This window comes from Gymnogyps californianus, chromosome 12 (assembly GCF_018139145.2).
Source record: "Gymnogyps californianus isolate 813 chromosome 12, ASM1813914v2, whole genome shotgun sequence".
Taxonomy (NCBI): Eukaryota; Metazoa; Chordata; class Aves; order Accipitriformes; family Cathartidae; genus Gymnogyps; species Gymnogyps californianus.
In genome coordinates, this window is record NC_059482.1 from 22,039,642 (window position 1) to 22,059,467 (window position 19,826).

General features: G+C 45.4%; 1 protein-coding gene across 1 annotated transcript in view; it reads right to left on the reverse strand.

The window, feature by feature from the left end:
• The window catches only part of HYDIN (HYDIN axonemal central pair apparatus protein), a 146,978-nt gene that overhangs the window by 110,716 nt on the left and 16,436 nt on the right, over nt 1-19,826 (reverse strand). Inside the window, 2 exon segments of the mRNA XM_050903888.1 lie at nt 2,037-2,238; nt 14,781-14,905. Coding sequence (XP_050759845.1) covers nt 2,037-2,238; nt 14,781-14,905 — 327 coding nt within the window.

The window sequence follows — 19,826 nt, forward strand, 5'->3', positions numbered from 1 at the left end:
TCCAAGCCCTTACGTCTAGCCTTGAACCACCTTATCTTTTTCCTCTCTTTGGCCTTCTCTGCAGAGCTTTGATGCAGTTAATCTCTCTCTTACTTGGTAGTTGTAGCAGAAATCATTCTAGTGTTTAAAGATCACAACCAAGAGACGAGAAGGGAGCACTGCTACAGAGCAGTTGCTTCCTAGCTGGCATATTGCTGTCCCTCCTTCACGCTCCAGTCCCCTGGCCACGAAGAACCAGCAAGTCACAACTCTGGGGAGACGAGTGGAAGGCTCCATATGTAGCAAATCGAGACAACGTAGTATAAACACGATAGTGATCGTCACCCAGCTAAATTCAAATACAATTAGAAAGGAAATATAGTCATGGACGTTACTAGCTGCACACAGACAGAGCCTCGGGCAAATGCCGTCACCAGTGCCAAAAATACTTGCTTTGGCTAGCTCCCCGTGCAGTGCAATGGGAAGTGTTTCTCCATGGCTGATCTACAATGCTGTGCATGAGGGGGCTTCCAGCCACTGAGATGAGCAACCCTCAACTCCACCTCCATCAACAGACAATAATTCCACCATTACATCCCAGAGAGTCCTGCAGGAGGGAGACAGAGCAAACCCCTGGATAGACCTTCTAATGATCCAGGTCTTTTTGGGTCACATCCCAGTGCAGGGTCCTGCACTGCCTCCTCTCATGAAAAAATCCTCTCTGCTCTGAGATCTCAAAAGCTTCTCTGACAGCAGGACAGCGGCCTTGGAGCTATGACCATCCCTAAGATTGCAAGTAAGGAAGAACAAAACGGCCTGGTTAGAGTCTAGGACCCAAACTGGCATGAGATCAAATGCAACTGGAAAAAAAAAATCAGTTTGAAGTTAACTGTGGGGAAACCTGGTTGCTTCTGAGGGGAAAGAGGATCACTCAGGGTCCAGTCTGAAACAGGCAGGTGGGAAGAGATAGTAAAGGAATGGTCCAGGAAAGTACCAAGAGAAGGTCATGAGATTTTCTTTTAACACACTGAGCTTGCATGGAAGTCGCACACTGTGTAATTAAAAATAGAGAACAGTGGAAAACTAGTTTTGGCCTTCAAGGCATTTCTGACCTAATTATGTTGAACTTTATTTGCTCAGAAGCCCTTAAAAAATGCTCCAGTTTAAGGCAGTTACCTTATCAGCTATGGGTTCAGACTAACTCCTATATACCTACACCCATCCAAGTCTGAAAAGTCACACAAGGATTCCCTAAATCACCCAAGCTTTTAAGAGTAATTTCCAATTCATCCCCCTGCGCTATAAGCATTTCTCTGCTGCCTGAAATGGGAATGCCAAAGCTTCACCAAAGACACCCTTTGAAGAACCTGCCCCATCTCTCACCACCATGAAGACACAGGTTGCTGAAGCCCAAATGCACTTCCAAGTCCTGTGCTGCCCTACCTTCCCGCAGAACCCTTCATCTCCAAACTCTCCCCAGCCTCTAAGGAAAGGTTGAAATACCTCGTTGTGCTGGCAACTGGGACAGTGCAAGGCAATTCAACATCCTACAGCAGGATGGCCTCAACTTTCTGGGCCAATGAAGCACTCTACCCTGCACGTTACTGGAAAAGGAGCCTGCCATCTTACCAAAGCTGGAGTAGAAGAAACTGCAGTGAATATCAATATAGTTATGCTACCTGCAGCTATGTTAAGTGCTACTACTCAATGCAGTCCCAGGTAACAAGACACCTTCCTCAGCCTCATGGACCCTCTGTAGCCCAAGGATCTCCACACCTCAGTGGTTTGTGGCTCCCACAAACACAAATTTGCTCTGAGGAAATCCAGTCATTGCAATCAACCTTTCCTCCCCAAAACATCATCCTCAGCTGGAGTATGGATGGAACTGGAATGGGAAGTGCTGAGCTCCGTTACCCTGAAGCCCAGGGACCCATACCTTGATGCCGTGGGTGGTTTACTTATCCTAAACCATTCAAAAGCACCAATAGCCCTTGAGGCCATACGATAGTTTTACCCTTGGGCAGTGTATCTTACTGAAATGAATCTTTCAAACAAACCTCAGCTTCTGCTGATCCTCCTCTTCCTGAGTAACAAAAGCCTTCCACTGGAAGTGGGCTATGATTTCACTCCGATTGTGGATGACCACAGATCTGCGGTTCAACAGCGTGAGGTAAGTCTTCTCAACTGTCAAGGAGTTCCTGTCTAGCCTGATGTTGACATCTACAGCTGCTCCATAAAGGCTTGTGTGAATATCTTCACCTGGAACAAAGCAAAGGGGAGTCTTTGCTCATCTCACTTGCTGATAGAAGTACAAGGAAGAGAGCCAACCACAAGTAACAGAAGAAAGTGTTACAGCTTTTAGCTGTATTAGCAGTTCCACGGATCAGTACATTTATCACATCCTGACAGCTGCGTGTGTACAGCACGAGGATGTCCTGGACACCACCTTAAGCACCTTATTTCTGGGTGTGTTTGTAGAGGTTTATCCCCAAGGTGACAGTATTTACAGTGAGATTTTTCCAGACATGCCCAGGTAGCCTTGGGGTTGCCGTCCCACTCAGGTCACAGGGAATTCTGCATTGAAGTCATTCGGGTGACTCTGAGGAGTCCCACCTCAGTCACAGCTTGCCCAGGGTCTCCTGCAGGCACACCACCAGTGTTGCATCTCTCCTGATCTGTTGTTGCTGACAAGCAAAGATGCTTGGAGGCATGCGGGCAGAAAAGGGAGGTTCAGAGGAACAAGTGAAGTGACAGCCCACAGCAGGATGGGACGCAGAAGACAACTTCACTGTGTTGTAGAAGCAGTGCCCTCACTTGCTGTGGGTTTGTGAAGATATGTCAAACCGAGACTGGTGGGGCACAGCCCACACCAACCTGCCCATTAGAGTCCTGCGAGCCCACTTCTTCAGCCTGGATCCTGTTGCTTATGCCTGAGTCTGCAAGTCTACAAGGAGTATTCCCAAGCTATTCAACAACCAGAGCAAGGACATCTTTGCTTTCCACCTCAGACCGAGCTGAAGAGGAGAGAGCCCCTGGCTATGCACATCAACTGATTAATGACTGGAGTCTTGCTGGAGTACCTGCCAGCACTTGACCCTCCAGAACAGACTCCCACCACAGGCTCCCTCATTTCCAGAGCTTTCTAACCTTCATTCTTCCCAAGTAACTCCTGGGAGTCAACTGAGCACAAACTTCAGTGCCAAGCCCACTCTTCCTGTTGCAGGTGAGTGTTTCCCAGGTGAGAAGCAAACAGCGAACATCAGACATGCTCTCTAGAAATGGCATTTCTACGGAGCGGTGCTTAAAGCCTCAGAGCCAGCCCCAGCTGACAAGTGCAGCAACCCGGCCGTATCCTGGAGAGCATCCCTCTGCAAAGGCAGAGCCTTCTCCTCACTGCACAGGTTACAGCAAGGCAGCCAGTGGATGGACCTGCCTTTAAAAGTCTACCATGCAACAAACACAAGGTGAGAGCTGGATGGACTCCTTAAATCCTAAGCCAGACACAACACAGCAGAATCGCATTTGTTCTGGGAAAAAGAGAGCCCCCTCTTTTGGAGGGGGGTTGGGGAATGAAGCAAGAGTCGCCCTTAAAATAGTAGATCTCTGCAGTCATTCATTCATCTCGACACATGGAGAATTCAGCCTTCATGCCTGCATAACCTCAATTTCTCTGGTCTTAAGGGAGTCTGGAGTGGCAGGGATTTGTGGCCAGAGATGAGTTACATCGCGAGAAAAACATCAATGTTTCCAATGACTGGACAATCTGCTTTCTATAATGGACAACTTAGCATACAAAAATAACTGAAGTTCAGAAGAGTTACAGAGGCAGGTATGCTTTATAAGCATTGCCTTTCCCCTCCACTGAACCCTCGGCATACATTGGCAAGCAGAGGAACCAGGACCCAAGAAATGGGAGACGTGCACCGTGCTTCGAGCATGCACAGCTCAGGTTCATGGAAACACGAGCTAATGCTCTACAACGATCAAGACAAACTACTACAAAATAAATACCATAACAACAATCATCATTTCACTGTCTAAACCCATGGCCGTGTGGGTCTTGAAATATTGGGTATAGTTCTGATCTCAAAAACCAAGCTGAAGCATTTGAAATTAGAGAAGGGCAGAAAGAATGATTAAAAGCTTTTATATGAAGACTGAATAGGATTCCTCAACCTAGAAATCATACGGGAGATATATGGGAGAAGTTTGTAAAAGCATGAATGGCCTGGGAAATGTGAATAAGGAAAAATCTGTCATGATTTGTCATAAAACAGGAACCCGAGGGCCTGAAATAATGTTATTAGTCAAAAATTACAAAAAAGTAGTAGTACTTTTTCAGGGAATGTTCCTTCCTTTGGAACATACCGCCATAGGAGGCTGTAGAGGCTGAGAGCAACTGGACAAATTCTTGGAAGATGAAACCATCAGAAGCTATTAAACTAAGATGAGAATAAAGCCTTCAGCACAGAAAAATGCTAACTCCAGAGCCCAGGAGGGAGAAAGCATATGCACTGCCTGTTTCTACACGCTTTGCTAAACATCCCCTATTGCTGCTCTGCCAGAGAGGAGCTGGGGACACAGCCACCCTCACACTCCTGGCTGCAGGCACTGAGGACTCTTTTGAAGGCTGGAGGGTTTGCTGGAGCACCTTCTACCGCAAAGAGAAGTATTTGGGATCGTGCTGAATATATAAACCCACAAATCGCTCAGTACAGTAGAGCGTGCACAGCTGCCAGTGAGTCAGGAGGAAGCCGCAGATCTGTCTGCCAGGCAGATGAACTGACACAGAGAGCAGAGCTGTCAGGGTTGGCCAAAGGTGGCTGCAGACTTCATGTCTTGGGTGCCAAATTACACGTGACGTTTCATTTAAGACTCTTGGTTGTTTAATATAAGTTAAAAAAAAATCTCTGTACTGTGACAGCGATGTAGCACTAGGTATTTCACTTGACAGGGTAGTGTCCGCGGTGTGTAGTTTGGGATGCTTTGCTGCCATGAAAGCACATTTACTGAATCCAGATGTATCTGCCCTATCATTATTTACACAACACGATCTTATTACAGGCTGTCAGCTCTCTCATTCTTACATGCTTTTGGTACATTTCCTACAGATGGCAGGACACAGCTCTCGCTCTGCAACCCGAACGAAGCAATGTCTGAACTCGAAATTAAAAGCTAGACTTTTTATACAGCAGTAGAGCAGATGCTTTGGGTTGTGTGCTCCGGAATGATGCTCTTTGACACAGCAGGAACACCACTGTGTTTTATTCCAGCATCCATCTGCATGACTATGGACACAGGTATCTTAGCACATCATGATAACTTTTCACTATCTTGAAGTAAGAAATCTAGCATTGGGTCATCCTCTGTGGGGTCTGCTGTACAGGAAAAAAAGAAAAAGAGGGAATTTACAGAAGAGCTAAGACATCTTTCTGAATTCTTCTAATACTACATGATCATCCTCGTGCAAGAGGGAATAGTTTTCAGAGCAGTACAAATTGTTCTTAGATAGAAAGACAAATTTTGTTTAGCCTGAAAGTATAGCTCAATGAATGGATGAGCAAACCCTTGAACAAGATTTCAAATCAAATTTTGGGTTTTATGAAAAACGCTTTCGTAGTATTCAACAGCTAGTACTTTCCTTCATTGATTGCTGCTCTAAATATTAGGAAGCTGGTAGCCAGATTGATTAGACTGAATAGCAACAAAACAGCACCCTGCTGCATTCTGTCTTCACTGAGACATATTCTACCTCTATCCCTGTCACTCCCTCTTTGCTGAATTTGGATTTTACATCTTTTTAGGAGTGCATGACAGTCAAATTTGGAATATTTGGGTAGCATGGAAAGCAAGTTTAATTTCAGTTGCCCAGTTTGTCAAAAGACTGTGCCTTGCTCTCATCTCTTCTATGAACGCAGCTGAAGAGAGACAGGTCCTGCTGCTTTTTCACTGAAAATACAAGCAAGCAATGAAAGCAGAGCTCTTCACTCAAAAGGGTGTTATTGTACCTCCACATCCATCTGCAAGAAGTAATTCTTTTGCTCCTGCTACTATCAGACCCAACTGCCTCACCACTGCCAGCATATTCTTGGTTTTCAAACAGCATGCAAAGGTCTGCTGTTGCAACTTCACCACTGGAGAAATGAGACACTTCACCAGGCTAAGTGATCTCTGGAAAGCTACAGAAGTCACCTACAGCTGGATCCAGCCCTCCCCACCATATGCTTTTTGCTGCGTCTCCCACAGAGCTACCACTAGAACAGTCAGGAGCATTGCTCTGAGCTGTTTTGCTGTCGGGAAGCTAACGGCAGCACCTACAAGGCGCACTGGGTCTCCACCAGCCTGAGAAAGGCCATCTTGTCAGTCCCCATGCTTGTACTTCCAGCACTAGAGCAAAACACAGAGCAGTGACAGTCATTTTTAAGTGTTTCTCCAAGGTGGTGTTCACGAGCTACCTTCAGACATCATTGAACCATCACATTATTTACTCCAGTCCTAAGAGCAGCTTGTTTATAAACCTCACCACTAAACTGCTGCTGCTAACAGGGGTGTTTCTAAAGAACCATTCCCATGCTACAACAAAGCTCAACGCATCCTAATCATTACTGTTGCCACAGTTATTGCTGTTAACGGTCAGAAGTCCCCAGCACGGCCCAGGCCTCAGCAAAGCACCTGCTGAGCCCATGCGGCACATTGCAAGAAGAGGGTCTCTACCCCAAAGGCATTGCAAGGAACCATAACACAACAGATGGGGAAGAAAAGGGAGATGGAAATCAAGAACCAGCCAGCAGCGGTCTACGGGACAGGTTGCAGGCTCTTCAGACAGCTCTCTTGCACATTAAGTCATCTCATTTTCAATCAGGCTCCTTGTTGTGCATCCTTCTGTAATGGAGCACCCAAAGTATTATTCCCCATTACCTCCTCTGCACCGTGCTTAGGGAGATCCGTTTGCCTTGTTACAGGATGAAACAGTCCGGCACAGGAATATCTGGGAGCCAGCACGGAGGCTTTGTTCCACCCAGCGTGAAGGAGCCTCGCAAGAATGTATTGAAAAGGACAATGAAACCGTTGGATGATGAAAGACAGCGCTGCCGCATATCCAGGATGCCGCAGGCTATTTTTAATCATTATTGCTACTACAGTAATGATACGCTGGGGTACCTACTGGCTGAAACATTGCTTTTGGCCCACGGGGAAAATAGTGCAGGAACTTTCATTCTGATTGCCTGGCAAAGACATGCCCAATATACCACTTAATAAATCAATCACCCTTCAAGCTGCTCTTCTGCTTCTCAGCAGAGGCTGATTGATCCGCAAGGAAAGGAGGCTAATGAATGGTCAGTTCTGCCCTGAAACGCATCCAGAGTTAATGACGCTTAAGAACATATTAGCTATTTCCGCTGATGACAGAGTAGACAAGCTGCGGTCAAGGATGACCTGCAAAGAGATGAAACCCATATTCTTCCAGAAGTCTTTCATGTGCTAAAAATGGGATATGCGGCATCACAGGGAATTCTGTTTCTGTGCATACCTGGGGATGAACAAAACAGCCAAAAGGAGATTTTTAACTTCCAAATAACCCTCCTAGTGCACGTACCCCAGTCTGTGCTCACGCAGTCAACTCCATGGGTTGCTTTAGCAGGGCTTTTGCCAGGAGGGGTGTTAGGTAGTTGTGGAGCTATAAAGCTGTGCAAAAAACCCTCAAACAAATGAAGCACAAACTTAATTCCCCTTCATCTGCCCTCAAAGTGACAGACCATCTGCCTTGAAACACAAGGCCCTGGAGAGGTAGCAAAGGCCATACTCTGTTTGCAGGGAATAGAACCACCTTATCTAAAACAGTATTAAAAAAAGTCATTATTACAAGCAGTTCTAGAAAAGGAGAACAAAGACAGGAAACAGTTGTTACCTATTAGCTGTTTTGACATAAATGAACACTTTGGAGACCAATTAGACTCAGCCATCAATCTAATTGATTGGAACTATAAAAGCCTATAACCAATCAGTTGTATAAAGTCTTAGTTACCAATCCTCAGTCTGTTGCAGCACCGCTACTATTAAGATGCAAAGTCAACATATAATTGCACAAACTCCTATTTACACCTTTTTTTGCCTACAATATATGCCTCCCTCCACTCACTTTGAAGCAGACATACAAGAACATAAAAGTCCAACAGAAACCAGCCGTACTGCTGGGAATTCTCACAAGCAAAGGAAGAAAAGCACAATGTGCGCTCACCACCTGTGACAAGCAGAAAGAAAAAAATCCCTTTGCAAAGTTTTTAAATGCCTGATAGTCCAAGGAACAGCTAGAAAAGCTTCTTGTAATAACTACAGCAGAGTCTGGCTTACACCCTAGGATAACACAGGAAACAAGATCTTTAAAAACTCACAGAATAAAATAAGTTTCTAACCATCTGCCAGCACTAAACACAAACAAAATTACATCAGTTAGTGCATTACAGTGAAGCTTTGGAGTCAAAAGAGGCTGCTGCTTAGGAAGCAGAAGATTTCCCCACCTCTTAGCACTTGTAAGAAGCTACTATAAATCTGCCTGGTGTTGAAACAATGGAGAGAATTGCCTGAAGATGAACAACTACAGACTTGAATAGCAGTGGCACACAGTGGTGGCCATCAGAAGCTCAGGGTCTGTTGCCATGAATTTACCTTAATAGTAACCTAACGCTACTCTCAGCAACATCAGAGCCCCTGTAAACACTCACACAAGACTAAGATTAAAACCAGAAAATGTTTTTGGTATTCCCACCCTGGTATCCTGCACAACACAGGGACAACTCCGGTAAATATCTAACGAGGTAGTGAGTTTGTTCAAGCAAGTATTGAGCCTCCTCCATTCTGGCTGAAGTCAGTACAAATCGAGAGCCGTGAGCAACTTGTTTGAGTGATCTCAGGAATGTAAAATGCAACACAACAAGGGCTAAACCTCAGTTAAACCCTGCTGCCTATACACATCCATCAGTGGATTTACAAAGAAGAAAAAAGAGAAAGGAAAAGGTTTGATCTAGAGACTAAATCAATAGGATTTTAATTTCATTTTCAAACAAGTTCCTGGAAGCCATTGATTGCAATGCCAGCCTTGCAAGACAGATGACAAGACCCTTGGTAGAAAGGGGGTTCTTAAAGGAAAGAACAGAGCTATGCCAAGGTGGTTGGTTTCTCCAAAGTCTACACAAACCCACAGATGAGTATCACAGCAAGGCAGGGCTTTTCTCAGATGCTTTATCCTTGTGGGTAGCTGAGGTGTTCAGAGGTGCCGGCACACCCATGCTAGTTATTTGTTGAGCCTCAAACAGCAATAAACAACGAGGGCTGGGATTTAATGAGTTTCCTGCACATGTACAGTGACCACTAACACATACCCAAGCCCTTGCATGGGTGGCCTCATTTACCAAAGGAAGCCGATTCAGCTAAACCCAGCATCAATTTTCCCTGAAGAAAAGGATTCAGCATCCTGACACATTTACATTCCCAGCTGGCAACCCCATGCTGATCCACACAGGAGCTGAACAGTCACTAACACAGCTGACAATTCCCCTTGGCCCATTTGCAACACGACATAGCCCCTACCACAGTTTATCACAGATGCACAGGCTTTGCTTCCCCTCCTGCCAGTCAAGCACACCCAGTTCTGTAGTTACCCATCATCTTCACCAAATCCAAATGGCTCTAAGACATCACATCAAACTTGCTGTCATTCCACAGGTGACCAAAGAGGTCCACATCAGCTCCTTAATTAGTCATTTTTAAATGCGCCTTAATTTTTCCTGTGATCTCATGCCTTGTTTTCCCCGTTCGAGACAAAATGTCAGTGTTTTCCTCAAGCTGGTAGTTATCACTCATGGCTCCAGAGTGCACGGAGCACAGAAGAGCTGTCTATCGTTAGACCAAGAAGGACAGAGGCATCTCAGGGCAGTGGGTCAGGGTATCCCGTGTAGGGTAAAGACCTAGATCCTCTGAAACCCCCCCATAACCCTGAGCATTGCTGCCACACTAAGTACAGTGATTCCCCTTCAGTTGAGCTCCACCCAGGAAATTTTTTATTGTTATTTTTTCTTCTCACATTGCCCCAAGGAAATCATATCTATCCTACAAGCATCCATGGTGGCTCAGAGGAAGGGGAAGATCACAGATCTGCTAATCACACTTGCTCCAGACACTGAGAGGGCTAGCAGCTGCAGAGGTAGTCCACACAGGCAGATACTGATCAACCCAAACCGCACATCATGGTAGCTCTCCGACGCTCAGTACCAAAATCCCCTGCAGCAATCCCCTTAGCACAGCCAGCCGAAGTATCTGGCTGTCAGCCAGCCTTCAGGACTGGCAAGGGCCACCAGAGAGCCTAGAGGGACACTGCCAGGGAGGAGACATCTCAGGCCAGGGCTTGCTTCTCCACGCTGCAGCCCAGTGCTATGTAGCACGAGGCTGATCACGTTTTGCCCTCCATCTAGCAAGAAGCAATGGGGAGGAAGCGATGCTGAGGACCCTGACCTTTCAGGGCCAGCCAGCAAAGCTCAGAGGCAGGGGAACAAGGCAGCCAGACCCTTCCCTGACCCAGGGCAGGGCAAGCTCAGCTCCACATCATCTCCAGCTCCTAGTGTGCTGCACTGGGCAAAAACATTTAGCTGCTCTCTTCTCCTGCACAGGAATAACCTGAATCTGGCAGAGAGCAAGTTTTGCTCCCCAGGGCTCAGGAGGGGAGACATTACTTCATCCACTTCCTATGGGGACAGTAACTAACCCAGTGCAGGAAAACTCAATCTGATTGACAACTACAGAGCTGGAGGCAGATGCTGCCTGCATCTTCTACCTATCCTTGAAGCAATTAATCAAGGAGCTGAGGCTGAGCTCTCCCTTCCTTGCCCTGGGTGTGCAGAGCCACAAAGGATGCTCTGAGCCTGGGTCTGTGATCCACAGCAAACACGCCGAGATTTGCTTTAGGAGAGCTCCTGCTCCGGAACTGTCAGCCCTCCCGTAAGTTGTGTAGGAAGTCGAGGGAAAACAGGGTATTAATCTGCCAAATACCCAGATGGTTCCTCAGCAGGTTTTTAGCACAAGACTGGAGGCTTCCAGCGGGACTAAAACCACCAAGAACTATTCCTGAGCCACATGTTACCTCTCTTCTGGGGAAGCTGCTTCCTGGGGCTCTGCACCAAGAAGAGACCGGACAGTAATGGAGTAGACGTCCATGCTCGAGGGCTGGCTCTTCTTGGATATGCTGTCTCTTCGAATTCACATACGAGTACTGGCTCTGATCTCTCCCCTCAAAGAGGGCGAGATCCTGCCCCCAGGCTTTTGCTTCTGCATTAGTCTCACAGAGCCACCGAAGGAAAATGATCTGCATAATTACTCTTATTACTGACAGCAATAAACCCATCTCAGTATATGGTGTCTGTCAGCCACGCACAAGCTCAGTGGGGCTTTGCTAATTACTGAAGTTTCCTGTGCTGACAAAGAGATCCCAAGGGACATGGCGACCGATAGGGAAAAACTGTACAGAGGAATTTCAGCACTGCACAACAAATCTCCTGGACTAGAAGCATGCTGTAGCCACAAGGTCCAGTGGGCACTGCAGGCACCCACATACAAGCACAGAATCTGGTCCTACACCTTGAAGACCACCCATCATACCATAGTAGGTACTTCTTGGAGACAGGAGTCTAATGTGAGTCAGGATTGAGGGAGCTCTGAGCAGAGAAGTGATCCTCCTTCAACAATTCCCAGCATCTCTCCAGCACCTCCTGTCTCTGGTAGCCTCCTTTACTTGCATGGAGCATCTGCCATAGATGTTATTGTTTCTGGGTGCTATGGGACTGCTGAGTTTGTTTTGCTCCTCCGGCACAGCTCTGGGAAGCTGTCACACACGTCCTTAGCCACATGTCCCTGAGCAAAGCTCACCCTCCCACGCCAAGCTTGTGCTATACTGTCAGGTTGCAACAAATGTTATGACTGCAGCAAACTGGGTTTGAAGTACCAACAGCAGCACTCAGGGCAACCAGCTTGGGCATCTCACTTGAGCACTGCCTGAGAGCTAAACGAGTATCTAAGCTTTATGAATACTGACTTGGTTGAAACTAGACTTAACTCCATAAACTTATTTTCCCACATCCACACAGGATGGGCTAAAAGTCACGTGGAGAGGGCCAAGCCACCAACCAGACCTTCAGTGGTCCTGAGTGCAGAACCCTTTCCAAACCAGTATGTGTACTAGGCACGCAGGCTTCAGAAACCCCTTCTGATACCATCATCCGATGTTAAGGTGATGAATAGGGATGTGCTGTAGCCCAGAACATCCCAAGTCACCTTCATTTCAGTATGAGCTGGGATTTTTCACACCCAGACACATGTACCATGGGGGAAACGGAGGAGTTTGGACATGTAAAGCAGTGAAGGTCAAATTTTCATTGTAAATCATTATGCTCCTAGCAGCAAAGACATTTTCTTCACACTCATCTGTAAAGTTTGTAGCAAAAGGACTACCACCACATATACAGTCTATCCCGGGGACAGTACCTGTACTCCTAATCAGGACAGTCTAAAGGATGCACAATTTAAATCAACCAAATAATAGGCAAAGGGAAAATTGTGACTTATTCACATTGAAGAGCTCCGTGTTTGCTTAAGGAATGCTAGGGACAGATTTGACCCAACTTTGGCAAAAGTTAAAGCAATGCAACATGCACCTGATCCTGCGTAAGTCACACTAACAACGGTGTGATTCATTGAGAACTACTGCCACTTGTGAGCAAGCCCATACAGATACACAGTAAAGCAAGGAAAATGCCTCCCAACACCCTAAACTGCTATTTTGCTCTTAGCACTTCTGTTTCATAATAAACAGTCTGTCAGTGGCTCTGAAAGAGCAACCTAGTTGCTTTTTGTATGCGAGTCACAGGGAGTCTGCCTTAGTGCAGGATAAATTAGCCAGGGCTTGCCACATGAGGTTAGGTAATATCGTCTGGTGCTCTGCACTACACCTGCAATAAGCAGCTTTTAAGACTGATTGATTAAATGTTTTGGTTTCACTTTAGCAATTAATCTCAGCAGCCTTTTACTTGTTTGTATGCTTCAAAGCTAGAGAGATAATCCCTTAATTATTCCCTTGCTCTCCTTCTCAATCTGTGGTTTATTTAAAAATAACTGCAGTGTTGTACTGACAGGCAGGAATGAATCCTGGGTTCATCTCCCAGGCAGCTGCACATGTTCCTGGGAGGTCGCCCATCTCAGAGCCAGCAGATAGTTTGATCTCCATGGCCTATCCATGCAAATTGCTTTTGCAAAGATTAACCATGGAGGAACCAGGTGTTTCAGTAAGAAAAAGGCTCAGGTTTTCAAAGAAGCCATGAAAGATCCTGGTCCTAATTATTCACTCAGTCTTTTCAGTCACAAAGTATAAACCCTACAGCCCTCACCTCTAGTGTTACTATTGATTTACCCCAGAGAAAGATCTAGCCCTCTGAATTTTATCCTGTAGAGTTCTCTATATGCATACAAATGAGGCACTTTTTGTGCTTCTATCTGAAATTTCAGTAGTTCTTTCAAGAAAGTGTAATCCAAACCAATGAGCTTCTCTGAGTGAGCATAAACCATTCCCTGTGAATATGTCATTAACTGAAAAATATTAAACAAAGCTGTGATAACTCATAAGGCTACAAAGAGCATTTGGAAAATATAGGTGCATTTTTATAAACTTCTACAAACTCAAGACAAGTAAAATGTTCATTGCTGGGCTAAAGCATCACAGTAGCACCTAGACTAGGACATCATGCTTCCCAGGACAACAGTTCAGGAGTAAGGACAAAATAAACCTCTCTTTCAGGCAAGAAAAAATGCACACCAAATGTATTCACTCAACTGAGTGTCTCATTCAGCATCACAAGACACCTCTGCCGAACCAAGGCTGACAGCATTTTAACATCACACCTTTTTCTTGAGTTTTCCCCACTTACTCTTAAAACGACTTATAAAGCTGACAGTATTTCTGTGGCCTGATCCTGGCTTCTCGTACCCTAGCATAAATTATACACCTATCTTGGGAGGCAGTGAGCACTTCCTGCCAAATCCCAAGAGCCCTCAAGTCCTGGCTACTTCAGTCCTGATGTTGTGAAGTGTGGGATGGAGATGGGTAGAGGGCAACATCGAAAAAAAGTCTGTGGCAAGACAACAGAGAAGCAGTATATGTGACAGAGGTGTGTAAGACAGTGGGCATTGGAGAGAGTCGGATAGGCACATGCATTCCCCATGTTACACTTCAACCATAGCATTGTCTAGGAATAAAACTTGACACATGCATATCCACACTGCAATGGAGAATCAAGGTTCCTTCCTCCTCCACTCCGCAACTCCCAGCAAAACAGGATTCCAAAAATCTCATTCCCCTTCGAGGGGATCCACTTTAACAACCCCCTAAACACCAACTACTTTTCACTTTACTTTGAGGTAAAGCTGGGACAGGGGAGCTACACTGGAGAGGGAATTAGGGTGGCTGGGACAGTGGGGAATGACACTAGATGACTGTCACGGGAGGGTGCTGGGTGGAGAACACTGTGCTGACACCAGGGTCCCCCACGGATGGACCAGCACACAGCGACACAGGGCATACAGAACGAGGACAGACTCAGCCTTTACCCCTTATCTGCTCGCTCCTAAGCACTGAAACATGAAGAGGTTTTGAAAGAAAAGGTTTTAGAAGTAGTTTGCAAAGCAAGTTTAACATGATTCTGCTTAGAAAGGGCTCTGTTTTGAAGGACGCAGATGTGCACCATGCAGTGCCCAGCACTTACCTGTGTCATAGTGAACTATCAGGGATCTGGAATGATCCCCGGTCTTCAGCGGGTGAAACTCCACTGTTACTTGCATGGTATCGCCAATCCCAAGAGTCCCGATGGAGGGATCGGCAGAGAAAGGGCTGCAACACAGAGAAAGAGACACATCAGGACTGTTGTGGGAGATTTGGGGACTATATTCCTTTTGCAGTCCAGTTCACTTCAGCTCACTTGTGCAAGCAAGGAGCAAACAAACCACAGTCAATAGAAGAAAAACAGAACATACAGGATCAGAAACAGAGCTACTGACTCTCCCTCTGAAGAGATCCAGCTCTCAGAAGATTCTATGGTATAAAATGACCTCATCTCCCCCATACCCTGCATGCAGTTCTCTGCAGTGAGGCTCAAGAGCCTGACTGCTAGCAACACAATCAGAGAATGGTTTTTGAAGAGCATAGAGATGGCGAGAGCTATTTGCATGCACGATTTGACACTGACTTCCTCAGGAATCTGTCTTTTCCTGCCACCTATAAACCTCACCTGAAGAGATGCAAATGTCAAGGCAATACCTGTCCCAGCGAGATTACAGCCTAGAAATCAGACAGGGAGAATAAAAGTCTTTCTTGAAGACCAGAGAATAATTACGGTTTAATTTTCAGAATTCATTTTTTCACCTTGAAAACATCCTGGTTTAGCCTAAGAAAGGGCACATTTTATCAGCACTTCAATGAAAGCTGCTCTAAGAAAAGGAACAATCAGAAAAATCTGAATGAGGGCAAAAGGAGATTAGAGCGATACAATGACATGGAAACAAGACACAAAAGGAGTATCCCATTTACAGCCTGAACAATTAAATCCCTAGCTAAACGAAGTGCCATTAACAGGAGCATATCAAGGCGAGTTTAACAGGAGGTTTTCAATGTATTCACAAGCAATGCAATCTGGGACTCTGGGTTGTAATCCAAGCTCGGTAGCTGCATGCTTGGCCCCCCAGACAAATTCTGCGCAATGTGTTGGAAATAATTATGAAAATGTGTTGGTGTACTTTGGATTTAACATGAGCAATTATAATTTGTCACCAGGTAAACAGCTCTTGGCTGACAGACACAAAACTCAGTGCTTTAATGCTTAGGGATAAGTCAGATGAAACATGCTTCTGCACAATAGCAGCTGGGCTTCGTGGCTCTTGTACAGGCCCACTTCGAAAACAAAAGTTACTGGTTTTAGTGCTTGGCTGGTAGTCAATTTGTCACCTTAAAAACATGTTCTGGAGAGTTTTACCATGATTAGAGAATGCAACACATACAAAAATAATGAGAACAACTGGAGCCATGCACAAGCTGAACTTTGTTCATGTAAGTAGTGACAGCTGACGAAATTGCTGGAGTTTCTGCTCATTAAGGAGATATTGCTGCAATTAGGGGCCTGACCTGTTCCCATTACAATAGTGAGAACACTGCTACTGACTAACAGAGGATCAGTGGGCCTGCAACATTTACGTGCTGGACCTGAGACTTTTGAGAGAGACGAGGAAAGACAAGGCACCACCAGCCTCAGAACTGGATCGCTCTACGTGGTCCTGCACCTGCACTGATGGTTATATGCCAGGACTGCTGCAGGTCTCTGCTGGTGCTTCAGTGGGATCATTGCTTGGTGTGGGAAAGGCACAGAATTGTTTCTTTTTTTCTTTTCTTTTGCCAGAAATGTTGCCAGAACAGAAAAGCTGCTAGTTAAGGGGAATCCCTGGCAATGCTTCAGCACTACCTCCCATCCCATCACCTTCCTACTCCTTCCCCACATCTACATACTCCTGCCCTCAGATGGCTGGGATGGGAACAACAGTCCTGGGGGTGACTTCAGAGGATGCCTGAGAAAGAACATATCTTCTTATTTTCAAATTATCAGAAGAAGAGGATCCAGACAAGTTCAGGACTCAGTTCTCAGGACCGAGAAACCGAGCACAAATCAGACACTGCATCTCCTACATCCCACCCCATGCTGTACCCACAAGACAACTCTCTTACTGCTGCAGCAGCAAGGAGCTCATTATCCCTCACAATGACCTGGTTCTCCAAGACCCAAAGGTGCAAGCTCCATGGTTAAACTTAACTCCCCTGAATTTCAGTCAACATCACTAAGCCACTAAGCTGTTCCCTGCAGCCTACAGATAAGAAGAGATGCTAAGGAGACATCCCTGACACATTGTAATAGCCAAATGAAAACCACTGCCAAGACATGAAGCTGGCAGGCTAAACTTTGGCCTTTTATCCATTAATCATGAGCTGTTCTTTACGATAATTCTCGTCCTGTTAGATCTACCCTTTTAATGAATCACTGCTGCTCCTGAAAGACAGAAAAGATAAGGTTTAGACGGTTTTTTAACAGCTTTTCTTCTGACATGCTTTTTAACTATGTCCATTTGTACGTTTGCTTTCTTGTACATCATCTAAACTTTCACAGGTCCAGATCTCCCAATATTACCTTGCAATCCCCAGCTTGTACAAACTCATGTAGCCACACCGATTTAGGAGAGACCTTCCCACCAGTACCTGCCAAGATCTTGCCTGTTATTGCCCTTCAGAAAGGGAGCAACACTAGATTTGTAAGCAATTTCATAATTATACGTTTTGGCATTTACATCTTGCTTACTTTCACCAGGCATCAGCTCCCCATCTTGACAGACTTGGGCAGAAGTTATGTCCCATGAGGATACCGAGGGCCAAATACTCCTGACACACAACTGACAAGTGAACAGAGCTGGCAATTCTGTGACTTAGGCTCTCAAATCACCATGCCACCTTTTCTCTTGCAACCATGCATTTAGCATATGCAGCATGCAAGGAGGCTGCAATATCCTTCTTCAAGTCCCATGCTATGTTTACCTTCTACGAGCAAACTTGCTTTGGTCTACTGGTGCCTTAGTTTTCATTATAAAAATCATTTGAGTTTGGGAGAATTTATGTCATTAAAAGCTACCTCCAACCCCAAGGCAGGCAGTAAAATCTACTGGTGATTGAACTGCCTCATCTGGCCACTAAGACCTACTGCAGGAAAAACCCCAAGATCATTTATCTCAGCATATATTACTTTTCAGTAATGGTATAGCAGCCAAAGTCAAGCAGTGTAACTAATCCAGTAAACCCAGTTTGTTAGGTCAAAGCATCCAATACTCCATCTCTGTGCTGAAAAATCCTGTGTAGAGTCAGCATCTCACAACTCTCTCTCTCCCTCTTCTTCACTGCACCTACGCTCTATTTTCATACCCTTGGATGGTCTTGTACCCTATGATGTCTCCAACCCCATGCCTCCATATAGTGTACGGGTACTATAGGGAGGGATGCAACGCGGCTCCAAGCACTGTGCCTTGTAGGATAATTTCCTCAGCTTTCAGAGCTTGGTGGGGACATTCCGAAACAGGGGTGCTGTCAGACTGATCCTCTCCAGCCCCGTAGCATGGCAGAGCACAGTGTCTGTAATGTCAGAAAAAGGCAGAGCTCACCAAGATCTGCTTCCAGACACCATTTTCAACTCAAACGTACTGGAATGACATTTATCTCCCTGAATATCATGGAGAAGAAACTCATTATCCTGCCTTAACAATAAGAACGACAGGAAGAGACTTTCTATATTTATACTATTATTATTTTTTATTACCAAGTCTATGCAGTTAAGAGCTGGGTATGGACATGCAGAGGGAGGACAGGCACAAAGCCAGACTGCATAATGGGGAGTGCTCTGGCAGGTTTTTTTTTTCCTTTATGAAAAAGTGGTCAAAATGTGGCCATGTTTTCTGGTAGATACCAGGGCAAGGGAGAGCTCTGAACAAGGAACAGCAGAAGGATGCTGAATTGGCCCCATGGATTCACTTAAGAGCTCTTCCTTGGAGTGAAATGCACAACAGAAAATATCAAAGTCCTTAGATAAATGAGTAACAGGCAAGGAATGTCATGATGAAGTGACCAGATGTAAGAGTTGAGCTCTCAGTACTGAGAGGAAAGGTTAGGGTTGGAGATGGGCTGAAAAATGCACTGAAGATGAAAGCAGATAGGTTACGCTTGATGCCATAGAGAAGGAAATCCAGAGAAAGGAGGCAAAGAGAAGTGATGTGAGCAGCGCATTAGACTAGGAAATGGTGGCATCTGCAGCTGGCTTGCGAATGGGCAAGAGCCTGAATTTGCTCAGGCCAGAAAACAAAAGTTGCAGCAACCAAGACAAAAGTCACAACTGTGCAGATAGAGAATAAAGGACACAGAGGTCAGCAGATGGGTCTATAAACTTACACAGATCTCTCATTCCCTTCTACTCCACTGATCCTCCTCCCTCTCTCATATGCGTGTGTGCTTGTACATACCAACACACAAAGCCATTATGTGACATTAAGATTGGCTTTAACACACCACCACATCCTTACTCAGCAAAAGTTAAGCACACATTCAACTTAAGCTGCTTAAATTCTCCACTAGAGACTAAAACAGTCCTGAATTTAAGTCTGTAAGGCTGGCACTCCTTTCCCCTACCACCTATGCCACAACTCCTGAATACTGCATCTCATATTTACACTTTAAGCTCTCCAGGACAGGGAACATAACTCATTCATTCCCAAAGCACAGTTTTAAGTGTTCTGTGATAATAATTAATCATCAAGTTATTATGGAAGTCATTTAAAAGAATTAGTGACATTAAACTAAATCTTCACTACCTCTGTTGTTAATAATGATGCAGCCCTTGTTAGAGCCTCTATAACAGAGAAATTAATCCCCTAACATTAGTAGGAAAATGGCCTCTCTTGTGAAAGCCCCTGTAAATATATTTGTTCAAAGACAATTGCCAGCTAATGATCTACTAGCCTGTGGAGCGGTGTATTGGTCTGATTCTCAAGCCAACTTGTCATGCCAGCTGGGAGGCCAATTCTTTTCTGCTGGGGTTGCTAGAACCACAGGGCTCACCCAGGAGCTCAGTGGTAGGTATCTGAGCAACTTCTCACAGCACAAGCAGCAAGGAACCAACCATTGATCACTGCCATCAAGAGACTCAGTCGTTAATGTGAAAGTTCACAGATATGGT